Consider the following 17,812-nt stretch of genomic DNA (forward strand, 5'->3'; position numbering starts at 1 on the left):
GGTTATATTTAATCATTTTTAATTTCATTTTAGGATTAATCAAAGGTTTCTGCCATATTACAAACATCTATACTGATGAAAATAGAAAAATAAATTGTTAATTTATTCAAAATTTGTGTTATTTCTTATGTAAACCATAGCTTCAGATTCATCAAACTATGTAGTACAATTTAATATACTTTACTTCAAGGAAATATCTTTAGCACTGACAATGTTCTAATGAAATCAGTTCTGCAAACTTAGTTTACTGAGTGTACGTCGCATGTTCATTATGATTAAATCCCAGTCAGTATTCATTCAGATATTATCACTGAGTCAAGTTTATTTTTCAGAAATTATTAGAAATGCGTAATGAACAACTAATACTACCATTTGTATATCCAAATCAGTAAGAAATGATTTTTTTTTTTTTAATATTCAAAGTGTTCTCTTGTTATTTTTATAATAGATTTAAAAAAGTTGATTTATATCAATTATTGTATCTTTCTAAGGTATTTATTTACATCTGTATACTAATTAAAAAAAAAAAAAAATAACTAGTAATAATTATTCGTATTTTAACACATACTTTAATTTTTTAATTATTTTTAAGAGCAGCAAACTTTACAGGTTTCTTAATGTCTAGACAATATTTTTTTTTACGTTACAAAATTCTTAAAAAATAACAATAAAACTAAACCTATATTAATTAATAATTCTTGAATCATTTTAGGAAACTTGTCCTTTCAATCAAATTAGCAATCCTAATCATAATTTTTTTGAATTGTAATTTAAATTTTTCCCAAAATATCTCACTTAATTAGTGAGATATTTAGTTTGAGATATTTAGTGAGATATAAGTTTGCTAATGCAAACTTATATATATACATATATAAGTTTGCATTTTGATAACGTCGCGAATTAAATGAAGTGCATATATGTAGTTTTTAATGAAAAAACTTACAGTATCTTTTTTTTTCTTTTTTCTTCCCTTAAATTCATGCTCTGGTTTGGGTGAAAAAAAAATGCACTAAGTGAATTATAATGAGGTATAGTCTTAAAGGGTACAAATTTGCACTTCCATGTATTATTAATCCATTAAGAAAGAATTAAAATTCTACTACATAATTTAAGTAGTGCCCAGTTGAAAATTCTGTAACTATTCTACTGAAATAAGTAACGTATTTAAAAAATTATTTTAAAAGTAAAACCACTTTTGTTGTAAAATACAACAAAATAAAATTAATTTCAATTTATTCTAAAAAAAAATGTAACATATCTCTAAATACTACAGTTGTTACTGCTAGAGTAACAGCATTACTCTCCATAGCACTACTGCTGTATCTGAATTAAGTATTTCAGCGCTTGAAATACTAATTTTCTACTTAATAATACAAAATTAACCCCAATGTATTCATCGAAAATTTCACTAAAAACTATTATTTTCATTACTAATAATTTTGATGCAGTAATTTTTTTTAAATTTGTTTATATTAACATTTATTTATGACTTTATTTTTTTATTATTTGTTTACCTTTTCATGTATATTTATCCAATTTATCAAAGAATTTATATTTTTGTGATTAGTTTATATTTATTTTGTTGTCGTAAATTTATTGGTTGTGAATAAAATATTGATTATATAGTAACGAGACCAGTATAACGGATCTAAGTACCTGATGCCTTCCAATTAAGACGAAAGTATGAGAAAATGACAACGAAACGAATCCAGAAGAGATCCTTTTCTCAGGCTAACAGGTACATTTTTAATACCGTCAATGGTACGCCTTCAACAGCTGTTGTTGAATGAAAAGGTTTACTGGACCAGAGTAGGAATTTATGATAAAAGTAATGGCGCCGACAGTAATAATCAAGCTTCAACAGTTGAGGAATGTTACGATTATATAGGTCAGGGTATATAGGACTGCTCGGACCAGGGAGAAAATCAGTAAGAAGCGAATATAAGCGTAGTGCCGTGCTACCTGTAGCACCAGCAGATAGTGCTGCAACGCGATTGATTCCAGTGTGAACCGTGGGTGAATGTAGGAAGTTGCTCGGTGATTTATTAGCAGACAGTAAGTGAAAGCGATAAAGTATTAAATTTATTCATAAATTGTTGATTCATTCATAAATTGTTAGGGTAGTTCTATTGTAACAGGAAAGGTATTCGCAGTGAATGGAATTGTGTGGACCTTATACATGTCTAACCTTATCTTGTTATTAATGCAATACCAGGTGTTAAAGGTGTTAATATTAGCGGTCATTATAATGTCTAGTCAATGGAACTGTATTCTGGTTTTTATGATTCAACTAAATTTAAAAATATCCTTTCTTTATTTGAAAATCTATTTTGTATGTAATTTATTGATTAATATCATTATTGACGTTTATTATTATTATTGTCGTAGTTGGTATTCACTATTATTATTATTATTATTATTATTATTATTACTGATTTGTCTTATTTTTTATATTCTTAAACTAATAGTCATACATTAACAATTTTAATAGTTAGTCTCTCAATATCCTGATCGAGCAATGTGACAATATATTATATAATCTAATACTTTCATTGTAACTTTTAAAATTATTACTATTGCATTAACGTTAAAAAAATATTGATGAGTACACTGATTAAAAAGAATTACTATTAATTTACCTAATCGTAACACTAATTTACCTTTAATTTTCTTTTTAAAAAAGCAATTAACGAATTTAATTAATATTAAATTTATTTCTTATAAAACTTTTGAGGAATCTTAAATATTATAATAAAAAAAATATAATTAGTACTTTTATAATACAGAACATTTTGTATTAGCGTATAATATAGCAATATGCTTTGTTTTATTATATCGATATACTCACTTAGAGAAAAAAGATTTGGAAATCTTGTAATTCTCGTACGAACTTTTTAAAATTGTCTTTTTAAAAAAAAAAATTTGTCTTTTTAAAATTGGTTAATACCAAGACAAAATACTTGGTTTCCGAGTTTGATTATGTAAAATTTATAATAAACACATCGAGATACAGAATCTATCATATTTTTCCATGTACTGGTATAAAACAAAATGCTGTTTGCTTGAAATTCTTCAGGAATTAATGAAGCCATCTTAAACCACCTTAAACTACTGTGGTTTAAGTGAATAAGCGAAATAAAAAAGGATTACATAACTCACGAAGAATTCAAATAATTCAAAAATTCAAAAATACATTTGTCAGGACTATAACAGAGATGCCACCATGGTTTATTAGGAGTATAGAAATTCTTGTGTAAGATTACCTTCTGTTTACGAAGAGAATCAAAAATTTAGCTCGTGGTGCAAACATGTAAATTATCTGGCAGTAAATCTATTAGACAACAGCGATGACATCAAGCGACTAAAACGCTTCATGTGCTGGACCTAGGAAATGTAACCAGAGAAGTGACCGCGAGAAGAAATCTAGGAGAGGGAACACAGAATGTCACTGTGTAGTGAACGTCACTTTGTAGTCTACAAAGAATAGCTATTAGTATTACTGACGAATATTAGTTTTACATAGTGATGTTTTCGTAAATTGGTATTGATGACATTGTGTTTATTTATATTTTTTTCTACGTGTGTTTTATTTCTGGTGCTATATTAAGTATTAAGTATTAAGTAAATTTTATGTTAACCACTTAAACAAGTGCTTTTTTTTATATGTTTTGTAGTAATTTTGTATACTTTGATGAGGGGTTTCGTCGGCGACCTCTCTGTAGATAATTATCATTAACTAAATTTACTTATAGTCCTCTATGAGGTACTTGCTAACTGATAGGCCAAAAAAAAAATTGTTACATAAACTATGCCAACTGACGACTTGAATGATTGTGTGAAAAACCAGTAATAAAGAAATGTATTAAGATATGCATCTTACGCTCCGAATAGTTTGGTATAAAACCAACAAGTAATTACTGAATTGCAAATGACATATGTTAACGTTGAAGGATAAATTATGGAATGGAAATTACTATAATTTATTCCTGGTTATGTTTAACTTTTGGAAATTATAAATAAAAAGAAAATCATAATGCAGAAGTCAGATTGAGGTCAGGAAAGGGGAAGTAGATTTTTGTTACAAGTAGAATGTTATAATAATTTTGAAGTTAAATAATAAAATGAAGTTAACTTAAGAATAATGAAGAATAGTTTCTTCAATTATGTATGACACAAATTTTGTTTTCAATATTTTTATTAATATTTTCTGCTACTGAAATAGGATGATATTAGTCACAGTTAATGAACGAATATTGATTTATTCTTCTTAGGGTAACGCCCATTCCCAATTTTTACTTCCTTGTACAAAGTAACCAAGTATTATGATCGCGAAAAATTTCGGTTTTCAGATTCCAATTGAAATATCCATTTTGACCATACCTGAATCCATTTTTACTAGTTTCACCGTGACGTCTGTACGTGTACTATGTGCTTACGTGTGTACGTATGTATTTCGCATAACTCATAAACGAATAGCCGTAGGAGTTTGAAATTTTGGATTTAGGACTGTTGTAATCTTAGTTGTGCACCTCCCATTTTGACTGCAATTAATTGGATCAAAAGTGTCCAGAAAAGCTCAAAATCCAAAACATTTTGATTTTGGACTTTTTCTTAACTGCAGTTATAAGCCTTCATTGAAAGTTTTTCAACGGTATATCATAAATGGTACTTATTTTCATTGATTCCCGAGTTATAGCCAACTAAAATTTTAATTAATGAAATGATCTTACAACGCGGAGGCACATCGGTTCGAATCCGACTTGATCTCCTTTTTATTTGACTTTTTTTTTAATTTAAATATATTGATTTATTAATAATTATTTATCTCTGATTGTAAAATTTCTACACTAAATAATAATTCAATAATAACAATAAAAAATAAATATGAAAAAATATCACAAGTTATTAAAGAAATAAAATTTTGTGTAATGTTTATTTAAAAAATTATGTAATTTAATAGTCGTATAATGAAGTCAAGTGGTATCCGCATATTCCACATATCCTTATTTTTACATTTTCACATGTATGTGTTCAGTTATAGTATAATACATCTTATAATGTAGTACTCTAATTAACGTGGAATATTGTAAAAAATATAACCTGGAGAAAGCTAAAAGTAACTCGGATTTTGATTAATTAAATTCTTTTCTGTATGAAACTTTGAAAGATATATCAACTCTTATTTGCAGAATGATAATAATTTTTATCACTTATTTACACTTTTATATTTAAAGAACTCATATTTGATTTATTATATATTTACACTTTGTGGTGAGACAGCTGAGATTAATCAAGTAAATAAAAAAAAGTTACAAAATAAAACAACTCGTTCTTTTTTACTATTCTTGGCGACATCCTAACTTAGATTTATTACTAAAAAGTACGGAATAATTATTTCTTACATGAAAACTTGTTACAAGGACAAACTAATATGAATAATTTATTAAAAGTTTGTGCAAGAAATTTACTTCCACGTAAAACCATTCCTTGTTTGTTATTCCACATGAAAAACGCAAATAAATATGGAATAAAACCAATACAAATATCGAGAAAATATTATATTTTATTTCAGTAATTTCGGTTAGTTTATTTATATTCACTTTTTCATTTGGAAAAATATATTTTATAAATTTGCATGAGCAATTAATTAACAAGGATTTATGTCCTTCATCATGACCGAATATTTTGAATTTTTTTTTTAATATTGATTTAGTATTATTACATTAACAAAAAATTTTAAAACTTTGTTTTTAATACTCAGTTAGATCTGTGTGTTAGGTATTATTCAATACGAATTATTTCATCATAAATATTTTAATAAATAATTTTTTATGACAGGTGTTAGAACGAAAGATTCACTGTAAGGAATAAGCAGATAAATATTTATGATTGATTGGTATGGTTTGAAATTAATCATAGATCATATATTGCAACATTATTTTTAAAGCAAAACAAAAAGGATTTGAGTTAAAAAATTAAAAATTTTTTTTTTTTGTTTTCAGTCATTTGAGTGGTTTTATGCAGCACTCCAATATTCCCTATCTAGTACCAGTCGTTTCATTTCGGTATACCCCTTACATTCTACATCTCTAACAATTTGTTTTACATATTCCAAAGGTTGCCTATATGCAACATTTGTCCCATCTACATGTCCCTCCAATATTAAAGCGAATATTCCAGGATACCTTAATATGTGGCTTATAAGTAGTCTCTTCTTTTAACTATATTTTTCCAAATGCATCTCCTTCATCAATTTTCCCCAATACCTCTTCATTTATCCTTTATCTACCCATCTGATTTTTAACATTCTTCTTTAGCACCACATTTTAAAACCTTCTAATCTTTTCTTCTAGGGTACTCCAATCGTCCGTGTTTCACTTCCATATAAAGGTACACTCCAAACATATACTTTCAAAAATATTTTCCTGATGTTTAAATTAATTTTTGATATAAGCAAATTATATTTTTGACTGAAAGCTCGTTTCGTCTGTGCTATTGGCTGGTTCATCTACATTATTTCTACTACATTTCATTACTTTCGTTTTATTCTTGTTTATTTTCATGCGGTAGTCTTGCGTAGGACTTCATCAATGACGTTCACTGTTTCTTCTCAATATCGTCGGCATATCGTAACATCTTTATCTTTTCACCTTACACTATTACTCCGGATCTAAATTGTTCTTTAACATCATTAACTGCTAGTTCTATGTAAAGATTAAAAAGTAATGGTGATAGGGAACATCTTTGTTGGATTCTCTTTTTTATTACGGCTTCTATCTTATGTTCTTCGATTATTACTGTGCAGTTTTGTTCCTGTAAATGTTGGCAATTTTTCTTCTATCTCTATTCTTAAACGTAAATTTTTAATAATGCTGAACATTTTATTCCTGTCTAAAGTATCAAATGCCTTTTCTAAGTCTATAAATGCCAAATATGTTGGTTCGTTTTCTTTAATCTTCCTTCTATTAATCTGAGTGCTAAAATCACTATACAATTCTTCACTTGTCCCTATACTTTTTTCTGAAATCAAATTGGTCTTCTTACACTTTTTCCATTCTCCTCACAATTATTCTGTGCAGAATTCTGATTAAGATTTTTGATGCATGAGTAGTTAAGCTAATTATTCTGTATTCTTCATATTTATCTGTTCCTACTTTCTTTGGTATCATGATAATAACACTCTTTTTGAAGTCTGGCGGAACTTCCTCTTTTTCATAAATATTACACACCAGTTTGTATAATCAATCTATCGCTTCCTCATCTACACTGCGCAGAAATTCTGCAGGTACCCCGTCTATCCCAAGATCCTTTCTGCCATTCAAATCTTTTAATGCTCTCTTAAATTCAGATCTCAGTATTGTTTCTCTCCTTTCATTCTCTTCAACTTCCTTTTCTTCCTCTGTAGGAAGAATTGTGTCATTTTCTAATTCATTTCCTCCGTATAACTCTTCAATATATTCGACCCACCTATCGACCTTTTCTTTGAATTATAAATCGGTGTACCATCTTTGTTTAACACATCATTAGAGTATAATTTATGTACAAGAAAATTCTACTTAACTTTCCTGTAATCTCCGTCTATTTTACCACTGTTCATTTCTCTTTCCACTTCTGAACTTATCGCTTATAGTATTTCTTAATTGTCGATAGTTTCTTTTACCTTCTTCATCAGAAGCATTCTTATACTTTCTATGTTCATCCTCAGCTCCAATATATCCTCTGATATCCAAGATTTTCTACCAGTTCTCTTTGTTTCGCTTAAGTTCGCTTCTGTTGATTTAAGAATTTCCTTTTTAACATTTTTCCATTCTTCTTCTATATTTCCTACCTTACTTTTTTTTACTCAGACCTCTTGCGATGTCCTCCTCAAAAATCTTCTTTAACTCCTCTTCCTCAAGCTTCTCTAATTTCCATCGATTCATCTGACACCTTTTCTTCAGGTTTTTAAATCGCAATTTACGTTTCATTATCACTAAATTATGGTTGCTATCAATGTCTGCTCCAGTATAAGCTTTTCAGTCGACGAGTTGATTTCTAAATCTTTCTTTAACCATGGTATAATTTATCTGATACCTTGCACTAACGCCTGGTATTTTCCATGTGTACATTCTTCTATTGTGATTTTTAAACTGGGTGTTGGCAATTACTAAATTATACTTCATGCAAAACTCAATAAATCGGTTCCGTCTTTTATTCCTTTTGTCCAGCCCGTATTCACCCACAATATTTTCTTCCTTGCCTTTTCCAATGCTTGCATTCCAATCTCCAACTATTACAAATTTTTTATGTGTTTAATTGCTGCATCAATTTCTTCATACACACACTCTACCTCATCATCATCATTGGTTCTTGTAGGCATATAGACGTTAACAATCGTTGTCGGCTTAGGTTTTGCTTTTACCGTATTACAATGATTCCATCGCTAAGCATTTTGAAATAATCTACTCTCTTCCCTATCTCCTTGTTCATTACGAAACCTAATCCTGCCAGCCCTTTACTTGAAGTTGAGTTAATTATTCTAAAATCAGCTGACAAAAAGTCGTTTTCCTCTTCCCACCGAACCTTGCTAATTCCTACTACATCTACATTTAACCAGCCCATTACCCTCTTTAAAATTTCTAAACTACCACCCTTTTTTTAGACTTCTAACATTCCACGCTCCGACTCGTCGAATGTTATTTTTTAATTTTCTGGTGATCCCTTCCTTAGTAGTTCCCACCCGGAGATCCGAACGCGGGACTAGTTTAACTCTGGAATATTTTACCTAGGAACACAAAAAATGCAGAAAGCTATATTTTCTTGGAAAGCCGCTGTAGTTTTCCATTGCTTTCAGCTGAGCAATACTCAGAAGATTGAGTGATGTTGATATGACCGTTTAAGTGCTCCTGACCTACCCCCTTAACAACTACTGAGAGAGCTGCTGCCCTCTTTCAGGAATCATTCCTTAGTCTGACTCTCAACAGATACCGTTCCGATATGGTTGTACCTTCGGTCCAGCTACTCTGTATCATTGATCGCTCAAGCCTCCTCATTAATGCCATGGTCTCATGATTCACAGAGGGAGTATTTTTTTTATAATGTAACTAATAGGTATCCTAATTACTAGGCTAAAATTATTATTTATTACTTAATTTTTAAAAATTCTCTGCTTTGTAGAAAATACCACAATAATTCTTCTTGTACTCCATTTTAAAACGATTTTTGAGAAAAATGTCTGAGATTCTTCTTAAGTGATGCTAAATTCTTAGTTAGAAATATTTCACTACAAAATCTATAACTTTATGGAATAATAATATACAATTTATGATATTCATATTATTATCGTTTTCTATTGTTTTTTTTTTTTTTCAAAAAAAGAATAAGGAAAATTATTTTGCCATATTTCATTAATAAATATAGGGTTTATTTTTTCCCCGTAATACTATTAAAAATGAATTTTCTTCTTTAATCATTTAGCTGGAAAACATTTAATATTCATCGTTCAAATTCATTTCGGTATTAATGATAGATAATAAATACAAATAAATACAATACAAATTAATGATAATAAAAACAAATTCTACTTAATGTTGATTACCTAAATCCAAATAGTTTATTTAGAGTTAAAAAACTTTCACCACATAACTTAAACTTTAAAAAAATATATAAACAATAATTTACGTTGGTCGGTAAATAATGTAACATGCAAAATCTAATTTTGAAAATTTCGATAATATTTATTCAATCCGGTGTAATTTACTGAAAAAATGACTGATAATATATTTATTTATAAGTAATAAAATAAGGTTATATTAAAAATTAAAATTGAAATGATAATTACTTATTTATGATCATCATATTTTACCGTTACATAAAATATCAAAAACAAGAAATTTAGCAGTTCACGTTAAACTAAAAGCTGGGCTGATCTGGTCGTCGGTGTGTTGAAAGGTTTGTGACTTATTCTCACCGAGTAAAATAGATTACTTCATTACTTTTAGGTACTTACAAAAAAAAATAAAAATAAAACTTTTAATATAAAAGATAAATATTGTATTAAGACTAACCAATATTACATATTTTTTATTTCATCCAACTAAAACTTAAATATCTGCCACCCTTACAAACATTTTAAAAGTGCTTTAATAACTTCTATGACATCCAAGTCTTTTTTTCCAAAACATACAGTATATTTCACCAAGAACGATAAGATTTCAAAAAAATAAATAAAAATAAATAATTGTCCGTTAAATCCTCCTTTTATCTGTCGCTACAAGGAGTATTTCAGCTCTATCCCTTGTACTTATCGTACTTTTGAGATGCAATTACTCTGACCGGTGATATATTAAGAAAATAGCATCAGATAAAAGAATTAGTTAAATGTGATATATCAATTCACTCGCATAAATATTTATTGTTTTGAACGTGTCACCAGAATTGTAGCAGAACACAAAATTTTTGGCAGTTTGCTATGGTCACTATATAATATTTGGTTTAACACAATTTACTGAAGACTTTAGATAGAAGTTCTTAAGAATAAAATATTACTTTAATTATAAGCTATCTTTTACAATTTTAACAAATTAATTTTATTAATCATGGCCCGTTGGTATTGATATATAATTTATTTATATTATAGTTTCCACTACCAAAAATCTTTAATAATATGTTCAAGCGCTTTCGGATTAATAATCCATCTTCAGGAACATTGATCTGATATAATTATAATTACCTACTTCAGTTATCATTAATTATACTAACTTGAATTTTAAAAACAAAAGATTTTTTAAATTCAAGTTAGTACAATTAATGATATGTAAAGTAAATAACAGTAATTATAACATATAATGTTCCTGAGGATGTATTAATAATCCGAAAGCGCTTAAACATACTATTAGAGATTGTTGGTAAGTGGAAACTATTATATAAAAGAATTTTAACAAACTCCAACATTTTCATGTTTTACCGCCCTACATTTTGTAAGATTTTACGCTATATTGTAAATCTAAAAATAAATTTAAAACTAATTAATTACATGGAAACATCTATTGACTATCAATCAGTAAGGTCCTAATAAACTAAAATTGATTATTAATTAAACTTTAAATTGTCAACTTATTGTTTTCATACTTACAGCTTTGTCACCCAGATGTTCAACGCGACAGTGTAGAAAGGCGCTCTGTCCCACGGCTGTAGTTACATTTCTAGGTACGTTTAGATCAAAATATGGAAAAAGACTTCCGTTACCATTTCCACCATTTGAACCCGCCCAGTAATCACCGTTATGGCCGTGAGACGAATCAATATGCGCTTCACCTACAATAGAAAGAAACTATTTTAAATATTCAAAAAATAATTCAAAGGAAACATAATTTGTTAGATAAAATAATACGAAACTGCGTGGATAAATTACTAAAATATTTAGTAGATTACAAAAAAATTTCGCTTTCAAGGGAATGTTTTATTTTTATATGCGAATGAATCTAAAGACAAATTATTATCTTTTTAAGTACTGATTTGATCTTAGGATTGCTGGATGGTTTGTCTATTTTTTAAGTAACATTATATTGATAGATTATATCAAGCTACATCATTAGTAAGTTTTTCTTCTACATTGCAAATTCCTGTAGTTATTAGGACAATTTATCCCTAGTTCATATTTCAGGATTTATATGTTACTAACGTATTTTAGCTAGTTGTATCTTCTTCTAAATCCTCCCGTTCTTTTACAACAAACACCATATTATACCTCATGAGTGAAGTAATTGGATATTTTTTCAATTTTCTTGAGATTTTCACATCTTTTAGCGTTGTATATTGATGGATTTCTTAAAAATAATATCATTTTTTTGAAATAACAATTTTTTATTCTACTGATAGTTTATTAATTTGCTAAAAAATTCTTAATTATCTCGTATGTATCATTTTCATTTTATTTTAACTTTAAACGTATTAAAAAATAAATATTTATAATAATCTGACAATAGAATAATCAAACAATTATAGAAATTTACAAAAATGCAGTTTTTTTAATTCGTTTCTAAAAAAAAAATTAACTTAAAATAAAAATGAGAGGGGAAAAGTAATGAAATAAAATAAAAGTAGAATTTACGATGTAATAAACATTGAGAAGCGGAAGTAAAGGATATCAGAGCAGAAAAAAGCAGAGGAAAATTTTGGAATTGAGGCAGTAAAATAACAAAGGATGCACGAACTAAGACGGATATAAAAAAGAAAATTACTTCAAAAAAGAGAACTTTTCTACTTAAAGAATTTATTTTTTCCATAAGAGAATTGGCAATTAGAAAGTCGTTTCTGGTGATATTGTTCGGAATGCAGTATTTTGTGCTAGAGATACATGAAAAATACAAAAGAAAGAAAATAAAATAAGAAAAGCTATTAAATAGAAAAGGAGTGGTTGAAAAATACGAAACATGATTTGAAATTAGAATTAATGCTAAAGAAGGACTTTATTGCTTAAAATAGTTTCTGAACAAAACTTCTCTAAATTAATAAAATCATCTGATCTATAACGTATTTCATTAACATCGTGACTGATTAAATAACTCTAAAAAGGGTTTTATAAAATGTTACATTAATATTTTACTTCATTTGGTAAAATTCTTTGCCAAACGTTGTGAGATTAAACATAACACATTTTCTGCTCTCACGCTTAAATTGTACTTTGAAACAAGAAAAAATTAATGACAAAAAAAAAATATTTTGTACTTCCAACACAAATAAGTTACATTCTTAGCAATAAGCCTGATTACTATTAATACAACATAAAATACTACAGATTATCTGTATGTAGAAAAGATAATTTTGAATTTTGTATTACTGTATTTTTCATTCTAAGAAAATTAAATCTGAAGGAACTAATTGAAATATTTCATTTTATCTCCAGCTATTAATGGAGAGCAACTAACCAAGAAATTAATGAAAATGAGCTTCTTAGCATTTTATTTTTATTCTGTATTGTATGTAAAAAGAAATCTTAAAAAAAATTAAATGTATTAAAATATAATATTCTTTTATTAATTTTTACTTTTATCTTAAATTATTAAAGGTACTCCATTCTAGTTATTAAATATCTTTATACAAACGATTCGGTATGATTTAAACATAAATATTTACGGTAAAAGAAAAATTGTGTAAGAGGATTTTCAATGGCTGGTGATAAAGAAAATATTTTTAATTTTACGTTCCCAAAATTTGTCCGTGGTAAATTAACAATATATATATATATACACTCCCGGTAACGTATGGGTTCCAACGCGGGGTGATACATCTAAAACGGTTCGGCCGTTGAGCTGCTATTAAGACAATAACTTCACACTTATCAGATACGAGGTTTCCGAATCGTTTGGAATTAAGTGTTTTATCGAGACGTAAGTTATTTAAAAACGTCTCATCACTCTTGAAACGATTTTTTTAAAATCTATTTAAACAAGTATTTTCTGTGGAAAGTACGCAAAAAAAAATGACCTAAACAGAAGTTACTATGATCGAGGGGAACACCTCATGGTGACCTTGGATTTAATCTTGATCGACATGTCAAGGTTAAAACGATTTTTTTCAAAAGTAATGACCTACTTTTGACCCCACCAATGAAAAGAGTAGAAAATTATACATTGAAATATGTGGGTCACACATATGACCTTGCACCAGAAAATTATACGAAAATTTATATATTCGTATAAGTGGTATTTATAGTATAATAAGTGGTAGTATATAGTATGGTATAAGTGGTATTTATATATTCGTATAGTGTGGTATGACCTTGGACCTGACTGTAAGTAAAAAGAAATCTTTAAAAAAAATTATTAAAATATAACATTCCTTTATTAATTTTTACTTTTATCTTCTTTTTTACTTTATGGTAAAAAATTATTAAAGGCCTATGGTATTAATTATTCGAAGCTCCTACTTACAATCTTTACGTATATAGCCGGCCTTACCACACGTGAAACAATGACTACTTCTATCTACGTCAATGCAGAACTTCGCCTTGTAGCCTGGACTCCAGCATCTACAGCAGACTTCGTCGGAGGCAAGCCGCGTCACCCGACAGCCACCCACCCAACGCAAACACGCCCATCAGACAGCAAATTTGTCCGTAATGATGGGTGGCACAGCCACCCATTTATTACTTGCGTCAAGCCGTAGGCCGGCAGGATTGATAAAATATCTATAGTGGCCGACTCACCAGTTATTTTATGAATTTTCCTGAGAAACTCATCCTGCGACGTGAGAGCATCCACGTCTTTAACAAGGAGATGGACCCTACTACCATCCCTGTCAGCCAGGGTCGTAGTAGCATCCTCCATATTTTCGGCGATATCTCTGCTGAACTGTTCGGCCGCTTCTTGCTTTGCGGCAACAATGTTGACGATGGACGCAAAAAATGAACAAAATGCCGCTTCCCTACCCGTCTACACTTATACACAACGGTGCGCCTTAAAATCTGTCAGCGGCCCGTAGAAACAGACCAGTTGACTCTGTTCATCATTCAGCACTTGGGGAACTGATTTGCAGATGACAGAGGCCATCCCACAATTCCCAACTTCGAGTCGATTACTAAAACATAATCCGTTCTTCCTACATCTAACTTACACGCATCATCCCAACCAGATAGATCGCTGGCAATCGATCGCTCAACAAGGACCTGACCCACCCTTAGTCTACCGGCACAAAACAAGACCCGAATCCACGGAGCCCTTTTGAAGATCATAGCGTTTTGAGGGTTGTCGACTCCAACCGCCATATCAATAATCCAAACGGATCCAACACCTTCTTCCAGTTCTGTATCAATCTTCTACCAGGGCTGAAGGTTGGATTGAAGACGTCTTCAGGCCAGCCCCTCAAAACCAGCCGTTTGAAGTCTGCGTCGGTGGAGGTCTGCGTCATCATCGATTGCCCGCCTTAGATCCTCACCTATCCAAGCCATACTCTGCCACAGCTCCCTGACCTGTGTCTGTGAAACCACATCCGTCATGACGAAAGAAGTCTGTATGGCCTCATCCACCATGTCCACTTTTGTAGACCGCCTCCCCTCAGGCCCCACAGTCGTATCGTCAAACCCGTTTTTAAATATTTCCAAGGGAAAAACGAGCAATATCTTCCATATTGCGGAAGCACTCCTTTATTTCCAGCTTAGTGGTCTCGTTTCGACGGACAAGTAAGCTCAGTTCTTTGACATAGCGGAGTAAAACTCCAGTTTTAAACACCAATCACTTCTTCCGTTTCTGGAAGTCCGCACTTCCATCGAGATGGAAGTGAAGCGAAACCCTCTGGTTTCGCTTCCTCTGTCCCCCTGGGTACGGGAGATAGAACCACGTTCGAGGAAGGCGTCCTTCCAGGAGGACAGGGAAATCTTACTACCAGCCTTAGATTTTTTCTTCTCCTGTGTTCTTTCTTCTGTGTTTCTTCTCCTGGGAGAGAAAGCTGCCGACTGTGTTTCCCCACTGTCCTCAAATGTCTCGGTACATCGTCCTCATTGTCGTCATCCAACTTCATTGGTAGGGGCGGAAAATCCCAATCAAGGGTCCCACTACTCGAGGCACCACAGAGGCCAGAACCGGTGAGTCGACAGTCCTCTGTCATCGCCGTGCCTACGCTTCTCCATTCTTCTTCTCTTTCCGGCTAGTCACCAGCCGATCTGCACGTCGAATCTCTTCTATCACCATCTCCGCTAAGACTTTCATAGCCACTACTGTCGGAGACGACTTCCCGCACCTGGACACGAGAAGCTCCCTTCCTGGGGGACTTCGTCCCACTACCGGAGAAAATCCCTCCTCATCGGGTCGAATCAGGTCTGACCGTTCTGGGTTGTTCACGATTCCAACAACAAAAGCAAATTAAAATAAACCAAAAATAAAATCGAAAATCAACAGCGATTAATTCAACACACGTCGATGTAAACGAGTAAACAAAACAATTTCCTATATTGAAGTGGAATAACATCAGGAAGTTGACTTTAAACCATAAAAATATAAATAAAAGGAATACAAAGAAATAGATACATTTTTATTAAAATTACTTAATTCGGAAAAAAGTAATTTGAATAAAAATGTATCTATTCCTCTGAATATATATCACATATATACATCATATATGTACATGTCATTAATGACTTCAAGATTTTTATTTTTAGTAATTAAGAAGAGGGACGTCAAAGCAAAATTAGACCTAAAAAATATTCTATTTTTAGTTGTGTTTTCACATAAAAATACAAATTAGGTTTCTGTCATATATGATGGAAACTTAGTTTGTATTTTTCTAGTGTTGATTAATAACACTATTAAATAGACATGTATTTTTTTTTTTTAATTTTCAGCTTTAATTTATTGGATAATCGTTATATCGAAAGTTCATTAATTAAACTATTATCTATATTGAAGGATTTTTTTAAAGCGGCTTTGATTGATATTGAGTCTATAGTACGCTTTTTAAGGTACCACTGGGAAGGAAATTATAAGTTGAAATTCCTGGAGCGAAGTCATCCATCACTGTTTTCATAGGTGTTGTATAACAAAACAGTAACTAACTACTAAGTACTTGTACAACTTGTTATATAGAAACTTTATTGTTGTGGTCTCTACCAGTAGGATAAGAGAACGAACCGACTTATTAAATAATAAGTCAGCAGTAAGCACAGTAACATTGGTCGAAACCGTTAACTACCTGTTGTTGATATGGTCAAATTAGCTATCAATTATCTTTACTGCCCTACATTTTGCCTATATTTAATTCCGAAAAAAGTAATTTGAATAAAAATGTATTTATTCCATTGAATATATATCATATGTATACATCATTTATGTATATGTCGTCATTAGTGACTTTTTAAGATTTTTATTTTCAGTAATTAAGAAGAAGGACGTCAAAGCAAAATTAGATATACAAAATATTCTGGAATTTCATTATGTAAGAATGTTCAGTTGTGTTTGCGCATACGTTAAAATAATGACAACAACGAAAAGATTTATTGGAAATTGGCTGATTAGAAAAAAGGAAACTTTTACACGTTATTGTTGTTACAAGTAATTAAGATTCAAAAGCGCAGCTTCCATTTCGTACGAAATAATTGCCCCTGTTATTTTTTCCTTTTGCGGATAACAATGTTATTGTTTTGTTTAGTTATTATCTTTAATTTTATTTTAGTATTTAATTAGTTTAGTTTTATAAAGCCAAGTTCTTTGTTTGAGGTTCAAATCCCGGTCAGGCATGGCATTTTCACACAGCTATAAATCATTCGTCTCATCCTCTGAAGCATTGGTCCTGGAGGTTAAAAAAAAAACAAAAACAAAAATAAAGTTAATCGTTGGAAACACTATTATTACCGTAAATTAACAGGTTTGACAAATATATTTTTTGTTTTGTTTGATGGTGGATAAAATTTTAAACAATATTGTTAATAATTTTTTTTCTTCTTCTCCCCTGGGCCCGATCCTACAGTTAAGTATTACACAGCCCAGGGGAGTGTCCTTTACTCTAACGGACCTCCACGTCTCGGCCCGTCGGTCGGATCTCACTTTGCGCCCGCCTCAAACCCCCAGAGTAGGATCTACCAGGCCCGGCTATGCCGTCCTTGGGTCCCCGCTCCTGGAGCCGGGACTCGGTCTTTATGCCAATGCCTCTGACGGGGACATCCCGAGTGGGGCATCCCCTCCGGGACTCAGTCTTTTTCGTTCGGGTATTCGAGAGTCCCCGTGCCTCACCGCCTACTCGTGCAAGCAAGTGCGAATGGCAGAGGGCTGTCCCTCATCCATGATCTTCCCGATTCTTCTCCTGAAGGACCCTCGCCACGAACCCTGCGATGATGTCAAAG

The 17,812-nt window shown here is 30.9% G+C and overlaps 1 protein-coding gene across 1 annotated transcript in view; it reads right to left on the bottom strand.

Moving 5' to 3' along the window:
• LOC142321254 (inactive tyrosine-protein kinase 7-like) overlaps window positions 1-14,309 on the bottom strand; it is a 180,653-nt gene extending 166,344 nt beyond the window's left edge. The window contains exons 1-2 of the mRNA XM_075359251.1: window positions 14,189-14,309; window positions 11,114-11,295 (exon numbers count right to left, since the gene is read on the bottom strand). Of these exons, the coding sequence (XP_075215366.1) occupies window positions 11,114-11,295; window positions 14,189-14,309 (303 nt within the window). The remainder of the gene's footprint in view (window positions 1-11,113; window positions 11,296-14,188) is intronic.
• Between the last annotated feature and the right edge of the window lie 3,503 nt (window positions 14,310-17,812).

The sequence above is a fragment of the Lycorma delicatula genome, chromosome 3 (genome assembly GCF_047948215.1).
Source record: "Lycorma delicatula isolate Av1 chromosome 3, ASM4794821v1, whole genome shotgun sequence".
NCBI lineage: Eukaryota > Metazoa > Arthropoda > Insecta > Hemiptera > Fulgoridae > Lycorma > Lycorma delicatula.